Raw genomic sequence first — 21,905 nt, 5'->3', positions numbered from 1 at the left:
TCTACCTGCGACGATTTCATCTCAATCGAAGGAGAGGAGCTTTCTCCGTCCGGGTTGCGGATCCGTGGAACAAGCTGCCAGACGAGATGGTGAAGATGCCGACGACCGCTTTGTTCAAAGCCTCCCTGGACCTCAAGTGGCCTGAACTCTTTACATGAACACCACCCTGTACTTAACTCCATGTCCCCCTACATGGCCTTGCTATTTGCTTTTGAGCCAAATTAACTAACTAACTAACTAACTAACTAACTTAGTAGGGCTAGTTGGTCTCTTTTGCTGAACCACTAAGTTATGGGGACATAAACACACTAACATCAGTTGTCAAGCAATGGATGGGGGACAAACAGACACACACATATGCAAATATATACATATATATATATGTATATATATATATATATATATATACATACATATATATATATATATATATGACAGGCTTCTTTCAGTTTCCATCTACCTAATCCACTCACAGGCTTTGTTTGGCCCAAGGATATAGCAGAAGATGCTTGCCCAAGGTGCCCATGCAGTGGGACTGAACCCAGGACCATGTGGTTGGAAAGCAAGCTACTTACCACACAGCCATGCCTGTATTTTTGTATTTATGTGTGTGCATGTATGTGTTACTGTCTCCTTTCCTGGACTTCATGTTGATGGTTGTAAACAATGCTCTCTGTCAAGCAAGTGGTGTCATTTGTTTTCAGTCAACTGTGAATACATGTCTGATCATGAAGAATATTACCTCACTTGAAAACAGGTGAAGACTGGCAACAGGAAGGGCATCCAGTTGCAGAAAATCTGCTTCAACAGACTCCATCAAACCCATGCAAGCATGGAAAAGTGGACATTAAACAAAGATGACGATGACAATGATGATGATAAGGATGATGTTTCAGCCTCATTGGACCTCCTCAGTGAAGCATAGAGTTCACTGTATGCATTGAAGCAGCAAAGAGAGAATCCCTAAATATATGTACAATATTGTACACATGTTGGCATGGAAATTTAATGAATCCTATGTCTTTTAGCTCACTGCTTTTGAAAAAGAAAATACTAATTGCTATTATCAAATATTAGATATAGCAGAGAAAGTTCTAACTGCCTGAAGCTAATTGATGATGATGATGAATTTTTTTTTCAAAATAGCTTGAAATTTGAGATAAATTTCACTGCAAATTCAAGCAGGTTGAGCATAGAGACTTCTAAAATATCGAGGGCAATGATGACGTATATACACACACATATATACAAACACATATATTTATGCATACATGCATGCATAAATTTATAGTAATCACATCGTTAAGCCTGGGTGTGAATGGAAGAAGCAGCTGAATTTAAAACCTAGATGAAACACAATTCTATAACACATATGAAAAATGTTCATAGAATAACCTACTTTTCAATGACATCAGCATGAAAATAACTATAGAAAATTAGTGTTAACCTTTTCAATGCACCTTTTTTTATGTGATGATAAAAAAAAATCAATATTAATCATTGACTAATAATGTTTGATTTGGTGAAGTTAATTGCTTCACTGAAGTTCAATAAAAATGGAAATATGTCCAGAGCTGTTTCCCTTAATTGTTACAAGAATCAAGTCAGTGACTTATTATTTTGTCTAATTACATAATCTTTTTTAGTTAAATATGTGATTTTAGCTACATTAAATATCTTAATATTAACTCATTTTTAAAACATTCAGGTATTGTGAATATGTTTAATGTGGTTAACACTAAATATGTAATAACTTGTGGAGAAAAGGTAACATTAATCCCAACACTGGTACTATTTTGATAATTTCAGCAAGTAACTGGAAACAACTGAATATGTTTCAGCCTCATTGGACCTCCTCAGTGAAGAATAGAGTTCACTGTATGTGTTGAAGCAGTGATGAGAGAATCCCTAAATAGATATACAATATTGTACACATGTTGGCATGGAAATTTAATGAACCATATCTCTTTTAGCTCATTGCTTTTGACAAAAAAAAATGCTAATTGCTATTATCAATATTAGACATAGTAGAGAAAGTTCCAACTGCCTGAAGCTAATTATTTCAGCAGGTGCTAGACAATCAGCTGAGGTAATCAGTGGCTAATATTATGTTGCTGGTGTTAACAATCTCTGCACCAGGAGGCTATGATTGCTAGATATGGTCAGCTTTTGTTTATGACAGTTGTTGAGTCACTAATTGGAGTTAGATCAATTCATCCCCTGTGAACACCAACACAAGTTATAAGTATTAGTTTTATTATATATCATTGACAAAAGCACTACTCTTCAACACACTCTGTTCAGCCTACACCCAATATAAATATATACACATCATGCATCACAAAAATGAATGTGGCATATATATATTTTCTTTGTTGGTTTCCAATGCTTATCTAAAAATCTTAATGAAGAAATGCGAGAGATGTGGACTCCAACACTGACATAAGGTAGCGATTGCTCTGGACATAAAGCCATAAACGACTAGGCTCTCTAGTTTGGGTAACATGATACAATGCACCCAGTACATGCTGTGATATGGATAATGATAGACAGGAAGGTCTTCCAGTCATAAAAACTAAACCAAAAATCTGACATGCACAACAAAGATGACCAATTTCCTCTGATGCAGGTTGCACCAGATGGTAAAAGACTGAAGCAAGCAGCAAAATACTGAGATAAATCTATCTAGCCCTGCTAACGTGAAAAAATGAGATAAAATAATGATGATGACAACAACAATGATGATGATGATGATGAGAGCTGGAAAAAGCAACAGTAATGTGATGTCAATATCTCCTAAGCTCTGAGAAGTTTTTGAGAGACAGTGTTTCGCTCTGGTCTCCCAACAAAAACTGAATGAAAGGTAAATCTTCTACTGATTCATTTATCTGACTACAGAACAAGTAACTGGGAGATGTAAAGCTGCAACAGTGGTTATAATGTTGATGGTGTAGGATGGTTGTAATGTTGGCGATTTGGCTGTAAAGATGGAGAGATTGACAACAACTGTTACAAGCTATTATGATGTCCTTGGGACAAGAACAACAGATCTTACCTCACTACTTCACTTAACAAGTAACAAGGGAGGTAATACAGTGATGGGACTGTACTAATAGTTGAGAAAAGGCTGTGATAGTATAGAGTTGGTAATGGTCCACATCTGTTTTCCATGCAGGTATATGTTGAATAATTTGACAGGAGCTGACAAGTCAGAAGACAGTGCCAATCTCTAGTGTTTGCTTGGGCATGGTTTTTTACAGCTGAATGTCCTTCCTAATGCCACAAGAATATAATACACAATGCTAAACTGACTCCATTACTTGACATTGTCACCATGTAACATCTGTTTTTCATGCTGGCATGGGTTGTACAGTTTGACAGGAGCTGGCCAGTGGAAGAGCTGCCTAGGTTCCATGTCTGTTTTGAAATGGTTTCTACAGCTTGATGCCCTTCCTAACGCCACTCACTTTACAGAGTATACTAGGTGCTTTTATGTGACACCAACACAAGCACTTTTATGTGGCACCAGCATGGATGCTTCTAATATGGCATCAGTACCCACAAGTCCACGAGGTTAGGATCACTCAGCTGAAGATGGATATAGGGAACATACCTGTATGCAAGGACACATATGATTTTACTTAGCTTAATATGTCTTCTCAAGCACAACAAATCTCCGGGAGTCTCGGTCTGTTATCATTCCCTCTATGGGGCCCAATATCTGAAGATCTTTTCTTACCACTTTGTCTCATGTCTCCCTAGGTCTACCCCTTCTACATGTTCCCTCCACAATTAGAGATCAGCACTTGTACCTTATTTATCCACAGAAGGATAAAAAGTAAAATTGACAATCCTGAGGTTTGAATTCAGAATGTAGACGACTCTAACTAAATATCTAAGTATTTTGTCCAATGCTCCAAATTATTCTAGCAATCCACAGCAGCATAGGTTGAATGATGGTTACTGTTGTAGCAGAAGCATGTTCACTCTTTCCCTTTAGCTATCCACATTTTGCCTCTTGACTTTTAGATACCCATTTGGGCTTATCAGGTGATGGTCAAATCCATTTAGTCTTTACATGGACTGTCCACCCCTTAACGTGATAGGCTAACCAAACATCCCTACATCAGCTATTTAAGGAAGATTTTCCCCCTAATTCCTGAGGGAGGTGAATTGCTAAGAGCAAGTTAGATCTTCAATATGAGAGCAGTTTATTTCACTTTGCTGCTTCAACAAGAAGAGAATTGTAACCAGAATCCTTGACTCTATGCTTTGCATTTCTTCTAACATTTATCCTAAACTCTGAGAAACATTTTGAAACCATATAATGTTTTTAACAGAGTTCCACTTGTTGTGCCAGTTGATGTATTTCACTTTAGTATCAGAAATAAATGTTGCTGTGCAGTCAACTTTAACTTGCCTTTGTATTTTCTTATCGACATTCATCCTGACTCATTTTAATCAGAAGACATTATATTATCAGAGCTTAAACTACATTGCATTTATTCAACTACATTCACTAAACTGTCATTATTTGAGACTGTGTTGTCCCAGAACATTCCCTGTCTTGGTTACCAAGTAACAAAGTTATGTGAATGGTGGCAATAATTTCTGTGATGCAGATTGTACTATTGGTGTGTGGAGTTGTGACAGCAGAGTTGGACGGATAGCTACTGTCATTGCTATTTAGTTATGTGCCTTGGACAAAGTCCTGATAATTCCCAACCTCCTTGTTCAGTTTGAGAGAAAGTAAGAGAGTGAGAGAGAAAGAGAGAGGATAGACGAAATGAGAGGAGAGAGGAGGAGAGAGGACGTGAGAGAGGAAAGAGGAAGTAAAAGAAGAGGAAGCGAGAGAGGAGAGAGTGATGTAAAAAAGGCATGAGAGACAGAAAAGAAGAGAATAATTTAACAATAAAAGCAAGTAGTGTGTCAGTTTTAGAGGACAAAAGATTACATCATCTTAAAATCATTATTGTCATTATCATCCTGTTCAACATTCTAGATGACACTGTCAAAACACTATCACCATTATTAATATCGTTATAATTATCATTATTATAATTATCATTGAGACAGCAAAGCTGCAGATCAAACAAAATGCTTAGCAGAATTTCTCCCAGATCTTTACATCTTGAGTTCAAATTCTGGTGAGGACAACTTTGCCGTTCATATTTTCAGGGTTGATAAAACAGTACCAGTTGGGACCAGGGGTTGATGTAATCAATTCTCCCCATCACATTAAAATTGCTGGCCTTCTACCAAAATTTGAAACTGTCATAATTATCATCAAGGCAGCAAGCTGGTCGAATCATTAGTGACTTAAGACAAAATGCTCAGCAACATTTTCAGCTTTACATTCTGAGTTCAAATCCCACTGAGAATATTTTTGCCCTTAACCGTTTCAGAATCAATAGAATAAGTACCAAAGTGGGCATTGGGGTTGGTATAAGTTCCTATCTCTAAAACTTCTCTCCTGGTACCAAAAATTAGAAACAATTATTATAATTACCATTGCCATCATTATTACTACTACTATTATTATTATTATAATTATCATCATCATCACTGAGCAGTAAGAGTACCATCCAAGCATGATCGTTGCCAGAGCAATAAACTTGCTTCCGTGCTGGTGGCATGTAAAAAGCACGATTCAAGCATGATTGTTACCTGCATCGCCTTACTGGCACTTGTGCTGGTGGCACATGAAAAAACATTCGAGCGAGGTCATTGCGAGTGCCGCTAGACTGGCTCCTATGCAAGCAGCACATAAAAAGCACCATTTGAGCGTGGCCGTTGCCAGTACCACCTGACTGGCCCTCGTGCCGGTGGCACATAAAAGCACCCACTACACTCTCAGAGTGGTTGGTGTTAGGAAGGGCATACAGCTGTAGAATCTCTGCCAGATCAGACTGGAGCCTGGTGCAGTCATCTGGTTCGCTAGTCCTCAATCAAATTGTCCAACCCATGCTAGCATGGAAAGCGGACGTTAAATAATGATGATAATGATGATGATGATGATGATGGTGATGGTGATGATGTTTACTATCATCATTACCAACTTTATTATCATCATCGTTGTTAAGCAAACGTAACTTTCACTATGAATGAATTATCACTAATGCTGTAGTTCTTCCATTATCTGATTTATTTTTGCATCTATGACAACAGACATGTTTCCAGAATTTTTGTTTTTTCATCAGTAACTTTGAAAAGCTTGGCTACCTGGATAGAAAGGGAAAATGTGCCTTCAATATCCAGCCCCTTCTATAATTAATCCATTGACTCCACATCTACTCTTTACTCTTTTACTTGTTTCAGTCACTTGACTGTGGCCATGCTGGAGCACCGCCTTTAGTCGAGCTAATCAACCCCAGGACTTAATTTTTGTAAGCCTAGTATTTATTCTATTGGTCTCTTTTGCCGAACTTCTAAGTTATGGGGATGCAAACACACCAGCATCGGTTGTCAAGCAATGTTGATGGGGACAAACACAGACACACAAACATACACACACACACACACACACACACACACACACATATATATATATATATATATATATATATATATATATATATATATATATGACCGACTTCTTTTAGTTTCCGTCTACCAAATCCACTCACAAGGCTTTGGTTGGCCCAGGGCTATAGTAGAAGACTGAATCCAGAACCATGTGGTTCAAAAGCAAGCTCCTTACCACACAGCCACTCCTACCTTCACATTCTAAAAATCCAATGTCTATCCAAGACTATATTGAAGTTGAATGTGTGACTTTACATTGGAGGCACATGGTCTGATGGTTAGGGTGACAGACTCATGATTATAAGACTGTAGTTTCAATTCCTGGACTGGGCAATGTGCTGCGTTCTGGAGCAATCAGCTGGTAAAAATGAGTAACTCCATGATGGACCAGCATCCCATTCAAGGAGGACTACATATGCCAGAAAAACTGGGAAACTTGCCTTATGCTCCTTAAAGAGTAATGTGGACTAATCATGTGACTCTGCAAAGTTGTTTATTGAGTCAACAATAGAAACTTTTCCTGGTTACTTCATCTACTAGAAATAGCTGCTAAATATCCTTTAGATCATTCTTTGCAATCTTAAAAATGATAGTGCACATCAAATAATATTGCTTTAGTTATCAACGCTAGCCATCACTCACAAGTAAATATGATATAGTAGCAACAACCATGTTTTTCTCAGTTACTTACTAATTATTTCAGTTACTAAAGGGAAGAGAGACGTTCAGAGCCCTCCCATCTCAGCAACACAACCAGGATGTGACAGGTGGAAGTGAGGGGATCACATCAGCACCTGGCTACAATACATTTTCAGCAGAGTATACAGGAGCAATGTGAAATGAAGCACCTTGCACAAAGATCCATAATGCTGCCTAGCCAATGATGCGAACCTACAAACCTTATGATTGCAAGCCTAGTACCCTAGTACACAGTTTGAAAAAAACGGAAGAAAAATGTTCAGGTGCAGGAGTGGCTGTGTGGTAAGTAGCTTGCTTACCAACCACTTGGTTCCGGGTTCAGTCTCACTGCGTGGCACTTTGGGCAAGTGTCTTCTACTATAGCCTCAGGCCAACCAAAGCCTTGAGAGTGGATTTGGTAGATGGAAGCTGAAAGAAGCCCGTCGTATATATGTGTGTGTATGTATATATATATATATATATATATATATATAAATGTATGTGTGTGTATGTGTTTGTGTGTCTGTGTTTGTCCCCCCAGCATTGCTTGATAACCGATGCTGGTGTGTTTACGTCCCAGTAACTTAGCGGTTCGGCAAAAGCAACCAATAGAATAAGTACTAGGCTTACAAAGAATTAGTCCTGGGGGTCGATTTGCTCGACTAAAAAGCTGGTGCTACAGCTTGGATGCAGTCAATATGACCGAAACAAGTAAAAGAATAAAAGAATGGTTTGAATGCCTCTGATCACAATAAAATGCCTGGATCAGGCCAGACCTAGGATAAACCCTTTAGCATTTAAACTGGCCATCTCTGGCCAAAATATTCTACCTCTTTTCAAATCAGCCATATCACACTTACCCTGCAATGTCATTCTAAAAATAAACTATCATACCATTGAAATCTCAGAGCTATGAGATTATGCATGATTAATCCAAAATAACATGAATATATAAGCATTAAATTTGACAGAATAATCTGAATGTTAAGGGTTAAACAGCAATACTGTTGTTGTTTGTATGAATAGTAATAAAAGAATTTTATTGGTTCAATAAATTAACTCTCAACAGAAAAAAAAATTTAAAAAAAAAGAAATAAAACAAAGCAAAACATATATCGTACATACATGCATGTATTCATACACTGAATCATACAAATCTAAGTCAATGATAAGACAGATTTAAGAAGACTATACTATACTGATAAAGTCTAATAAGCCTGAAATATGTTTATAGTTGTTCCCCTTGCCAGCTTAAAAGGTCAGACTTTCTTTTAATCATGTATATTAAATTTGAAACTGTGTTTTTCATTTCCTTTCTCTAAGAAAGCAATTTCAGTTAATGAAGAATTTAATTGTCCACATTTTTCTGTACATCTCTTGCTATATATATGTGATTAATCTCAATCCAAGCTATAAGCTAATTTGAACTATTTCCTTTAGGTTTTTAATAGATTTTTAATATTTTATTATGAGTGAAAGAACCATCAGAGATGCTTTGTCCCATGCAGAAGCAACAGAGGTAAGCAAACTCTTCTAAATCCAGTGCAATGCCAGAAACCCTTCCATATACTCAGCAGACATCTCAGGGTCACAAGCATTTCACCCATTAGCCTATACATTTCACTCAAGTGGGGCAAGGAATGAGCTAGTCTTCACCTACGGAAGGGTTCCACTTGCAGTCTCTTATCAACCATCGCCACCTTGAGCTAGTTTCAGCTGCTGCGCCTATTTCCCTGATGGCTTTCTTTGGTTGTCTGGGTTCCAAGCTATAGGCTTATAACCTCCGCCTTAGCGAAGGCAGCGGTATTGTTTTTAGTCGTGTTTGTTTGTTTGTCCGTGGACAAGATATCTCAAGAACTGCTGGATGGATTCAGATGAAACTTTCAGGGATGTTTGGCCTCATGACTGGCATGGACTGAGTAGATTTTGGGATCAATCCAATACCGCACAAGGATGCTAGATCATTTTTCTGCTTTTTTTTTTTACTTAATTTTTGAGAGTGGCCGGGTTTATTTTCAGTATTTTCATTTGTGAGAGCAATCAAGTTTATTTCAGATATTCACATTTTAAAAATCACCTCTGGTTAATCATTGAGAAGATGTTGGTGTTGCCTTGGCAGAGGTTTGCGCTCTTGGAGTGCTTTTGTTTGAATTATCTCCCTTAGTTTTTATTTTCTTTTTCTTTGATTATACAAATAATACTGGCTAAAAACTATCTATAACTCTTATCTTGATTGATAAAGCAGGCCAAGATATAATCTTAGCTGATGAGATCTACTAGATCAAAACAGATCTAATAGATCAAAACAGTTATTAATGACTTGTAGGGACGTGATATTTCATTACGCAACTAAAATATACTATAAAATATACTAAAAGTTTTTATAAGTCAATTTTATGTTCTACTGTGTTAGCAGTGCACTTTACAACACTTGTTGAGGTTTCTATAGAATATCTGTATAAATACCCATAGTTGTCACTTGCCAACATAGATCAGATTTTCTCTTAAGAATGTAAGTTAACTTGGAGAGATTAATTCTTAATTTCTTGAAATTATTTCCTCTTTTTCTTTGATAGTTGTACCAAAAGAAACAATTAATGTCTTTTAGTATACAAGATGTTAACTAATTTATGCATAGGTAAATGTGTAGACATAGCTGTGTGGTTAATAAGCTCATTTTGGAACCGTCTAGTTTTGGGTTCAATTCCACTGAATGGCACCTTGGGTAAGTGTCTCCTACTATAGCCCTGAGCCAACCAATGCTTTGTGAAGGAATTTGGTAGAAATTGTGTGGAAGCCCTTTGCCTGTATATGTGTGTGTGTGTTTGTGTGTGTGTGTGTGAGTGTGTGTGTATGCGTGTTCATTTCCTCCACCACTTGACAACCAGTGTTGGTTCATTTACATCCTCATAACTTAGCAGTTCAGCAAAAGAGACTGAAAAATAAGCACAAGGCTTAAAAATAAACACTGGGGTTGAATTGTTCAACTGAACCCTTCCAGATAGTGCTCCAACATGGCCACAATTCAATGACTGAAGCAAGTGAAGGATAAAATATATACAGAAAATTACACAGAGGATGTGACCCATATGAAAAATAATGGTATTAATTAATTAATCTGATTTTTCTCTTTGCCTCATTAAGTACGATGGCCCTAATCTGATATACATACATTCAGACGGGCATACAGACAAATTAACAGACAAACAGACAGACAGGCAAACAGGCAAACAGACATATAACACCAAAATGCTTAGAGCAATGTATAAAAGACTCACCAACGTTTGCCATTGCACCTAAGAAGCTTAACAACAATGCAGAAACGGCTATAAGTATATACACACTGAAAATATAGTTGAGGATAACAGAAATAATTTAAAATTAGAAGTGAAAATAAAATTATAAAAGCAACAACATAAAACAAAACAAAAAAAAACAATTTCTTGCATTGCAACAGTAAAATGTAAGACTACAATGTTTTTTTTTTTTGCTACAATTTTTTTTTGTTTTTTGGCAACAATTTATTTTTCTTTTAGATGAAAGTTGATTCCAGACAGATTTGAAATAGAGCATACAGAGAACATGAAAGTAGAGGATGATGATGCTAAAAACTTTAGGACTTTTCAACACTATGATGAAGTGCTGAAAAATTCCTGGTTTTGGCTAAAAGAATAATAATAATAATATAATAATAATAATAATATAATAATAATGAAATTATTGTATACAGTACAATAATAATAATAATAATAATAATAATAATAATAATAATAATAATAATAATATAATAATAATAATAATAATAATAATAATGAAATTATTGTATACACCACAACTTGTCAAAAGTGCATATAAAGCATATGCAGTAATGTACAAATGTCTGGAAAGCGAACAATGTATGAGTCAGATACATGCTTGCATGTGGTATGGAGGGGAGAAAATCAGGTGTAGTGTTGGCAAATCTCAGGAAGCATGGAAGTTTTGAAGGATGCAGTGCTCCGACAACTAACAACTGATGCTGGCAGTTTGTTCCATACTTCAGCAACTCTTAGCGTGAAAAAATGTTTCTGAAAGTCATGTTTCTGAATATATAAGAGGATCAGTTAATTACGATTTTACTCAACATATTCCCCTTTCAGATTCACACACTTATTGCAGTGGTCCTTCACTTTTTCTAAGCCCTGTAAAAAGAACTCAGAAGACCTTTCACAATACCCTTAAAACCAAGAACTTTTTCAGCACCCCGTCAAATAACTATTTCTTATTTCTTTATTGCCCACAAGGGGCTAAACATAGAGGGGACAAACAAGGATAGACAAAGGGATCAAATCGATTACATCGACCCCAGTGAGTAACTGGTACTTATTTAATTGACCCTGAAAGGATGAAAGGCTAAGTTAACCTTGGTGGAATTTGAACTCAGATTGTAACGGCAGACGAAATACCATTAAGCATTTTGCCCAGCGTGCTAACGTTTCTGCCAGCTCGCCACCTTTTGTATAACCATTTTGTATAACCATTTCGTATAACCATTTCTATCACTAAGCCATCCTTTCATGGTGAGCTAGATAAAAGTGTTGGCCAATGTAACTGCTAATATCCTAAAGTTTACAACTTCCTGAAGTTTTACACATATAAATCCCATTTATCTTCCACAGTTTGTTCTTGAGTTTTGGTGTGATATTAATAAGGAAAGTTTAGTTTTTCTTGCTTTTGTAGTATATTATTAGTTTTAATTTATGATTGGATGTGATGAATTTTTTGTTGCATTTTACGTGGGTTTTTATATTAAATCTTTGTCCTTTCAATAGTTTTTGTACGTCAGGTTCATGTAACAGATTTTAGGTGCAGTTTATGTAATTTCATTAGGCATATTTTGTGATATATTTACTGTTATCATGCCACATACCACAAAACATAATTAGATAGGAAAACAAAAATACTTTATAAAATCCCACATAAAAATAGTTTAATTATTGAAACCATAATCACAACGGAATATATATATATATATATGTGTGTGTGTGTGCGTGTGTGTGTGTGTGTATTTATACATACAAGGTGCAGTGAATATAGTGTTATCTAAATTACGCAAAACTGAAAATAACACTGACATCTCATTTTAACATATATTTACCAAAATTACATAAAAATATCTTGAAATACTAAAGAGTAAATTTATTCAATAAAATTGCCATTGGATTCAACCACGGCCTCCAGATGACTTTGGAATCTCCTGCAACTCTTCTGGAATGTCTCCTTGTTTAAGTTGGCGCATGTTGCCATAATCCTTGCCTTCAGTTCATCTTGGTCTCTCGCTCAACTGCGCTCCACACAAAATAATCAAGGGGGCTGCAGTCTGGGGAGTTGGGGAGTTAGGTGATCAGATGTTAGGGGTGGTGTGGTTGCAGAAATTGTCTGACAGCCATGACTGGGTTCTCTTGCTTGAGTGGCATGGTGCAGAGCCCTGTTGCCAGACATAGGTTCTTGAAGCAGCCACCCTCCTGATCTAGAGTAGCACTACCTCCTCCATGACCTTGATGTAGGCCTCTGTGTTGAGTCTGAGGCTGCGTGGGAAGATGAATGGAGACATAGCATCACCATCACTAGTGATCACTCCAAATATCATGATGTTGACTGGGTGTTTGATTTTTATCACTCTCTGTACATGTCCTCAGATCGACACCCAAACACTCTGAAATCTTCGTATTGAATCTTCCAGTGTGAATGCTAAGCAGTACAGCATGTCATTTCCAAATTTCTGGCAGGATGAATTGCATCATGATGCTATTTTGCTCACAGACAGTGCCCAACTGCCCCTACTATACTATATAGCTGACAAAATCAAAAACAAACAATGAACATGCACAAAATTAAAAATATAAAATGGCAACAATTTATCCATCACACCCAGTATACACACCACACACACACACACACACACACATACATATATATACACACACACTATCAATAATGGTTTCAAAGAATTGTACACTTACTAAAAATATTGAAAGTGTATCACATACTGGTTTACCAAATTATATATATATGCACCTATGCACTATATATATTTGCATGACTAAATACATTGATGTGTGTGTGTGTGTGTTGTGTGTGTGTGTGTGTGTGCGTGCGTGCATTTGTGTATGCGTGTGTGTGTGCATGTGTGTGTGTGCACGTGTTTGTGTGTACATATATAGACATATCATGCACATGCACACATAAATCTAAGCTCCCTGAAACAGGTGTTGTGCTAAGAGTCTATGTATTCTCTTCTCAGCATTCTGTATTTTTAAGCAAAATATATTTGTGCGTGTGTGTGTATGTATGTCAAGACTAATTGTGTTTATTTGCATCACTAGCTCCATATCAACTTGGCTTTGATTTCTCTTAATCCTGGATGACGAATTCTGGATGAAGAATTCATCATGGATGAACAATTTGGAGATTAGAGCTCTACTACATGTCTTCTGTACAGAACATATCTAGTGCTCAAATAGTGTCTGCATACACACATTTATACATGTGTGTGTGCGTGTGCATGTGTGTGTGTGTGTGTGTATACGCAACACATGTGCTTTTCTTGGACTCTGCTCTTTCCTCCTTTTCTTTCTCTCTGGACTTTTCCTCTTTCTGATGAAGCTTGAAACATCACTCCTATTTTCCTCATCTAAAACTTTCACTTATATTCACTGGGTATTTCTAATTTACTTTTATCAGCTTTTCCTGTTTTTTACTTTTGATTTGTATGTATGTATGTATGTATGTAGAGAGAGAGAGAGAGAGAGAGAGAGAGAGAGAGAGAGAGAATTATGCAGATAAACAAATTAAATACAACAGATTGGGTTTGATACACAACATATATATTATTTGAGTGCTACTGTGTTTTCTATACCAAGAATATCAGGATCACAACTGCTGATTAAATATATATGTATATCTATCTATATATGCACACATATATATGTATACATATATTCACGCACATTTATATTATATATATATGTGTATATATATATTTATATACAAACACATGATTGCACACACATACATAAAGAGAGAGAGAGAGTAGAGTTCTATTATCTATTCTAATAACAAGTAAAGGACTTAGATGGAAGTACATATTAATAGATATGATATTTATCTAAATGATAAAATTACAATTAAAGTGGGCTTATAAGGAAAATGAAGAGAATGAGCTGTTATTCACTACTACTACTACTACTACTACTACTACTACTACTACTACTACTACTACTACTACTACTACTACTACTACCACCACTACAACTACTACTATTAAAAAAGAGGTGGAAATAAATGAAGAGTAGGGGAAAAAGGATTCCTTATTGATAATTTTAGCTATATGCAGGTTAAAATACTGAGAGTTGTATAGCTTCAGCCTTTTTTTTTCATCTGTTACAATAACTGTAAAGGGAATATAGGTAAAAATTTATGCAGGAAAGTATTTTGAAGCAGAAACCTCCAGATCAATAGAACCAAAACCAAGAACATCAAAGAATCTCCTCTCCTCTTCATATTATCTACGCCATCTTCCCCAATATCATTGCTCTCTCTCTATCTCTAAATCTCTTGCTCTACCCCTCTCTTTATACATGTATATATATATATATATATATTATATATATATATAATATATATATATATTACTATTATTATTGCTTTATATATAGCAATAACAACATGTGTTTGTCTTTCTTCCCCCCTCTCTCTCTCTATTATATATATATACATATATATATATATGTATACATACACATGCACGCCCACACATTCATACAAACACATGCTCACATACATACAATACATGCACATACACGCATGTATACACACATACAACATGCACACACACACACACACATATATACACACATAAATTAATGTCAATAAACATTATAAAGAACAACACAAAAGAAACTAAATGAGACAAATAGCATTTTTAGTTTAACACTCTAACATTTAAATATGAGGCACAAATATTCTATCTCTTGTACGTTCAAACTGGTCAGATCTAGTTTCTCACACCTGCCCTAAAATGTCATTCTAAAATTAAACAATCACACCATCAAAAGCTTGAAACTATCAGTTAATGCGTAATTAATTTAAAACAACATGAATATACAAGCTTTATGTTTGACAGAGTAATATCTGAATGCTGAAGCTTTAAAACCTGAGCAGTTGAAAGTAAAAAAAGAAGAATATGGTGAGTAAAAAGCGATTAAGATAGTGAGTTTATAGACGTAGGAGTGGCTGTGTGGTAAGTAACTTGCTTACAAACTACATGGTTCCGGGTTCAGTTCCACTGCATGGTACCTTGGGCATGTGTCTTCTACTTTAGCCTCGGGCCAACCAAAGCCTTGTGAGTGGATTTGGCAGGCGGAAACTGAAAGAAGCCCGTCGTATGTATGTATATATATATATATATATATATATATATTATATATATATATATATACATATATATCAGTGCTTTTCAACATTTTCGCTGGAGCGGAACCCCAAGGAAACATTCCACTGGCTCGAGGAACCCCTGTGCAATAATTTAATAGTCTTATGCACACATCTGCGCAGGAGAACTAAAAATTACAGCCGATTTTAGCAGTTTTGTAACTTCTTGCGGAACCCCTGGACTGTACTGGCGGAACCCTGGTTGAAAACCACTGATATATATGTATGTGTGTGTGTATATGTTTGTATGTCTGTGTTTGTCCCCCCAACATTGCTTGACAACCAATGTTTACATACTAGTAAATTAGCAGTTCGGCAAAAGAGACCAATAGAATAAATACTAGGCTTACAAAGAATAAGTCCTGGAGTCGATTTGCTCAACTAAAAGCAGTGCTCCAGCATGGCCACAGTCAAATGACTGAAACAAGTAGTAGACTAAAAGAGAGAGTAAAGAATATTATTATTATTATTATTAAGTCAGCGAGCTGGCAAAATCGTTAGCATACTGGGCAAAATGCTTAGCGGTATTTCGTCTGCCATTACATTCTGAGTTTAAATTCTGCCAAAGTCGACTTGCCTGTCATTCTTTCAGAGTTGATAAAATTAGTACCAGTTACGCGCTGAGGTCAATGTAATCGGCTTAATCCCTTCCCCAAAATTTCAGGCTTTGTGCTTCCAGTAGAAAGGATTATTATTATTATTATTATTATTATTATTATCATTATTATTATTATTAAAGGAACATTAAGAAGAGTGCGACTGTTATCGAATGAACAATATTTCGACATTTCGATACTCTTCTTATTGTTCCTTTACCTTTGGGAGGAGCAACATCAATCCTTAAATATTATTATTATTATTATTGTGAGGTGAGGTAAGACCCCCTTCAGTCATGAATCTCCATGGGATTGCACCTAGGAAGTTACCTTCCGAAGTACAAGTCCAGGCAAGGTTGTTTTTATGGAAGACCAGCAGTCACCCATGCATACCAGACTCCACTCTCCAGGCCACCGATGTTATCCAAGAGAAAGGCAAAGGCCGATACAGCTTGACACTAGTGACATCGCAACTCATTTCTACAGCTGAGTGAACTGGAGCAACACGAAATAAAGTGTCTTGCTCAAGAACACAACATGCAGCATTATTCAAGGAATTGAACTAGCAACCTCACGATCGCAAGCTCGACATTCTAACCACTGAGCCATGCACCTTATTATTATTATTATTATTATTATTATTATTATTATTATTATTATTATTATTATTATTATTATTTTAAGGTGGTGAGCTGGCAGAAATGTTAGCACACCGGGCAAAATGCTTAGCAGCATTTCACCAATCTTCACATTCTGAGTTCAAATTCCACTGAGGTCATCTTTGCTTTCCATCCTTTCGGGGTTGATAAATTAAGTACCAGTGAAACACTGGGGTTGATGTAATCAACTAGCCCCCTCTCCCTAAGTTTCAGGCCTTGTGCCTATAGTAGAAAGGATTAGTATTAATATTATTATTCAGTAGTCTTATTTTTATCACATGCTTTCACTGCCCTACTGAGCGCAGTTGTGTGTGCCTTGGGTATATGCTGTAGTTTGTTCTGATGTTCTTATTTTTGCTGTATTGAAACTGTTTTACATAGGATGTGTGCAGTGTCTAGAAGTTCTATTTTCTGTATGTTATATATACTTGTTAGTCCTGGTGTTTTTGTTATGTACTTGTCTGAATATTTTTTATTATACCTAATGCGACTACTATGATAGGAATTGTTTCTGCTTTTAGACTCCACATTTGAGTCACCTCTATTTACAGATTTTTGTATTTTGAAAGTTTCTGTTTCTTTTAGAGAAACATTGTCATCTGTTGGTATTGATACATTGATTAGAAAGCATTTTTTCTTGCTGATCTCTGACAACTATATCTGGCTTATTGGCCTTGGGTATGTGCTGTGGTTTGCTGTGATGCTCTTATGGTTAATGTAGTGAAAGTGTTTTGCATAGGGTGTGTGCAGTGCCCAGTAGTGCAATTTTCTGTATGTTATATATATTTGTAAGTCCTGGTTTTTTGTTATGTATTTGTTTATTATTATCATTATTATTATTATTATCATTATTATTATTATTATTATAATTATTATTATTATTATTATTATATTATTATTATTATTATTATTATTATCATCATTATTATTATCATTATTAGACGAGCACATGCTAATTTTGTTGGCAGGTATTTTATCTTCAGATTTGGCAACAACATGTCACCTAAAATCTCAGGAATTTTTCAAAGGATTCTTGCAGAATGCAGGATGGTACTTTTCTGCAGGTTGACAATGCAAGTCTCAATTCCAATATCTTTCAGTCTCTTAGGTAGCATTTTGGGCGTTGTGCCAAGTGCACCAATTATCACACGACTAATTGCTACCTCGGTTCTCCACAGTCTCCTCAGCTTTCTGACTAGAAGATCCCGTTATCTCTCAATTTTTCTCAACTTCTTTGGTATAAACTCTGCTATCATAAAGAATGGCAAAATCTATGAACTTACAGTGTTTGTTTATTTTTTATCCTCTATTATCATATCTTACTACTACTACTACTACTACTACTACTACTACTACTACTACTACTACTACTACTACTGCTGCTGCTGCTACTACTACCACTACTAAATGTATGCTATACAACTAACAGTCTATAGCTGAAGCATAAATTACTCAATTGCCTAGCAATCCAGCAGATATTGTTGATTCAAACAACCAATAGGCTTTAAACATGCTCTGAAATCATGACATTATTATTTATTACATATGACTCATACAAACTCAGATCATTGTGCACACACATACATGCACTATATATCTTAAGATATGGAGCATTTGCTTAAGGAAGTACAAAAGGATATGCAAGTGCGAATGTGTAATTATGTATGGAAATATATGTGTATATGTGTCAGTGAGTGTATTCACAAGAAAGTATGCATAATTGAAGAGTAAACGCGTTTTTATGCAAGATAATATAAAATGGATGATGTGTGTGTATATATGTTCATATATACATCTCTCTCTCTATGTATACACACACACACACATACATACATACATACATACATACATACATACATACATACATACATACATACATAAGTGAAGATGTGGTTGTGTGGTTAAGAAGTTTGCTTCTCAAGAATATGGGCTCAGGTTCAGTTTCCCTGCATAGCAGCTTGGGCAAGTATCTCCTCTTAATGCCAGCAGTATTGTGGTACACTACGTATTCTAGGCTTAGGCATTCCTCATTTGTATGTATGTGTATATATATATATATACATATAAACATATACATATATATATATTATATATATATATACATATATGTATATATATATATATATATATAATATATATATATATATATATATATATATTTATATGATAGGCAACTCCAGGCCATCAGTGTCACTTGAATTCATCACAGATTTTGCATAAGACACACACATTCTTGAAGAATTTCACGTTTTTCCACACTTCTAGCCCCAAATGGCTTATTTTTTTATATGTAGCACTATGTCTTTCTCCACTTCTTGGTTAAGAGGAAAAAATAAAGCAAACCTGCAAAACACAACTGATCTTTACACACAGATGCACAGAATAACACCAATCAAATAAAGACAGCAGAGTGCACAACAAACATCATCAATCTGACTGTCACCTGTACTCTTGACAAGAGATGCCAGTTAGTCTTGTACACTTACAAGGCTAGTTCATATTAGCTCGAGTTGTTGGATAACGTTTCATTCCTTTATGAATATTGTAGAACAGAATTCTTTTCATAGATTGGAATTTAAATCCTAATCTCTACAGAATTTATTGTTTCAAGAAAAAAATGAATTTGAATTACTTTTAATTTTTACGAATATAGATAACACCCTCGGCTGTAACTTCTGAGACCAAGTCAGGCATGTGTGAATGATGTCAAGAGAACATCTGCCATGAGTGATGTTTTTTGACATATATATATATATTTAAAAAAGGAGATGTGGAACACGAGTTGTGATATATAAAAAAAGGAAATGAAGAAAATGCTGACAAAATAATTTAAGTAAGGGAGAGTGTATTTAATTATCTGTTACCAGATAAGAGAAAAAAATCTATCAGAAAGGAACTCTATCTCTCTTAAAAAAATATCTTTTGATAAGCATAACAAATGCGCAACCGGTAAAAAGAACTTTCACCTAATTAAATACACTCTCCCTAACTTAAATTATTTTGTCAGCATTTTCTTCATTTCCTTTATATATATATATATATATATATATATCTAATATAGGATAAAAATTTTCAAAAAATTTTTTATCAATGGCCAGCATATTAAAAAAATACCATTAAAGGTTAAATTTCATAAACAACTTATAAACAAGGGCAAAAGAAAAAATTCTAATGCCAAATATGCCGAAATATAGACTTATTCGTCAATAACCATATAATTTATCACTATAAGCACGTGTCTCGAAAATTCTAAATGAATTAACTCAGAAATTGGAACCAATTCGATAATAACGAAATCTTTTTTAGAAATTTTTATCGGCTTGCTTTCGAGACACGTGCTTATAGTGATAAATTATATGGTTATTTATGAATAAGTCTATATTTCAGCATATTTGGCATTAGAATTTTTTCTTTTGCCCTTGTTTATAAGTTGTATATATATATATATATATATATATATATATAAAGGACTGTACTACTCAGGTAATAACCAGGGGTGCCTTTGGATTTAATTATCCCTTAGAAGTTTTAAACTCCTCTAACTGATACCTACACAACTATATATATATATATATTATATATATATATATATATATAAAGGACTGTACCTACTCAGGTAATAACCAGGGGTGCCTTTGGATTTAATTATCCCTTAGAAGTTTTAAACTCCTCTAACTGATACCTACACAACTATATATATATATATATATATATATATTATATATATATATATTATATATATATATATAATAACAATAATAATGATAATAATAATAATATAATAATAATAATAATAATAATAATAATAATAATAGGGAATATAATTCCAAACTTACAGGGAAAAATTCAATTTATCAATTCTAAACCAAATTTCACAATATATAATATGTGTATATAGAGAAAAACCTCTATTAAGCAATTCAATAGTGAAAGATGTTATTCACACCATATAGAAAAAAATTGAATATACTATAAAAAACAATTATTCTAAAAATCAATAAAGTACATAAACAATAAATAGTAAATTGACTACGCGCATTTTGTGGCTATATTTTCAAATAGATAATAATAAAATCAATTTGATTTTGAATGAAATCGAACTAGAATTAATTCAATTTAAAAATATAGTCACTTATCAGGTCTAAAATGATAATAATGATAAAAATGATAAAATAAATGTACCTAACTTATAATAATTACCAAATAAATATAGAAAAATACGTGTTTTAACAATAAATAATCGAATAAAATTTAACAAAATTACTTAAAACAAAATCATAACTTATCTTATCGAAGAATTTCTGTTAACTTAGAAGACATAGAACTTAGCGTTAATAAGAAATTTATCGCATGAAAACATGACGTAAGTAAAAATTATAGAATAAATAGATAGAAATATGTATTTAAGCTGTTAAAATGACAAAATGTATTTTAGCTGTGAGAATAAGAAAAAAAACTAACTGTAATATACCATTTACTGGAAATTTTTAAAGTCTAAATAATTTAAAACTAAAATACATAAAATGCATAATATACATAAATTAAGCTAAATTTCTATAATTTAATCTATTTTCATTAATTAATTAATTAATTTTATAAACATCTTAGTTTAATCTTATTCTAATTATGCAATATATACAATACAATCTCGTACTAATTTACACACATTATACTACTACAAATTATAACGGAAACAATTAGTAACATGAAATAAGGTTTATATATATACACAAATTAGCTAAACTTGTTATATAAGTAATTTAACTTATGTAGTCAATTTACTATTTATTGTTTATGCACTTTATTGATTATTAGAATAATTGTTTTTTATAGTATGTTCAATTTTTTTCTATATGCTGTGAATATGCATAATAGAGGTTTTTCTCCAAATTATATATATATATTTGTAACCACATGTGAACTGTTGGCGATTTTCTTCCTCTGACTTCCTTTCTATTGGACTTAGTTCTATTGG

At 34.3% G+C, this 21,905-nt stretch overlaps 1 protein-coding gene across 4 annotated transcripts in view; it reads right to left on the bottom strand.

Annotated features, from left to right (window-relative positions):
* Positions 1-21,905, bottom strand: part of LOC115214256 (chitotriosidase-1) — a 105,134-nt gene that overhangs the window by 20,893 nt on the left and 62,336 nt on the right. For 3 of the 4 annotated variants that reach the window (XM_029783391.2, XM_029783392.2, XM_036504748.1), the window contains one exon: positions 10,482-10,546. The exons of the other annotated variant lie outside the window; for it this stretch is intronic. In XM_029783391.2, coding sequence (XP_029639251.1) covers positions 10,482-10,546 — 65 coding nt within the window. The remainder of the gene's footprint in view (positions 1-10,481; positions 10,547-21,905) is intronic. 4 annotated transcript variants of the gene reach the window in all.

The sequence above is a fragment of the Octopus sinensis genome, linkage group LG7 (assembly GCF_006345805.1).
Source record: "Octopus sinensis linkage group LG7, ASM634580v1, whole genome shotgun sequence".
In the NCBI taxonomy this organism is placed as follows: Eukaryota; Metazoa; Mollusca; class Cephalopoda; order Octopoda; family Octopodidae; genus Octopus; species Octopus sinensis.
Note: the sequence above shows the minus strand (reverse complement) of the source record. Positions and strands in the feature narration are given on the sequence as shown.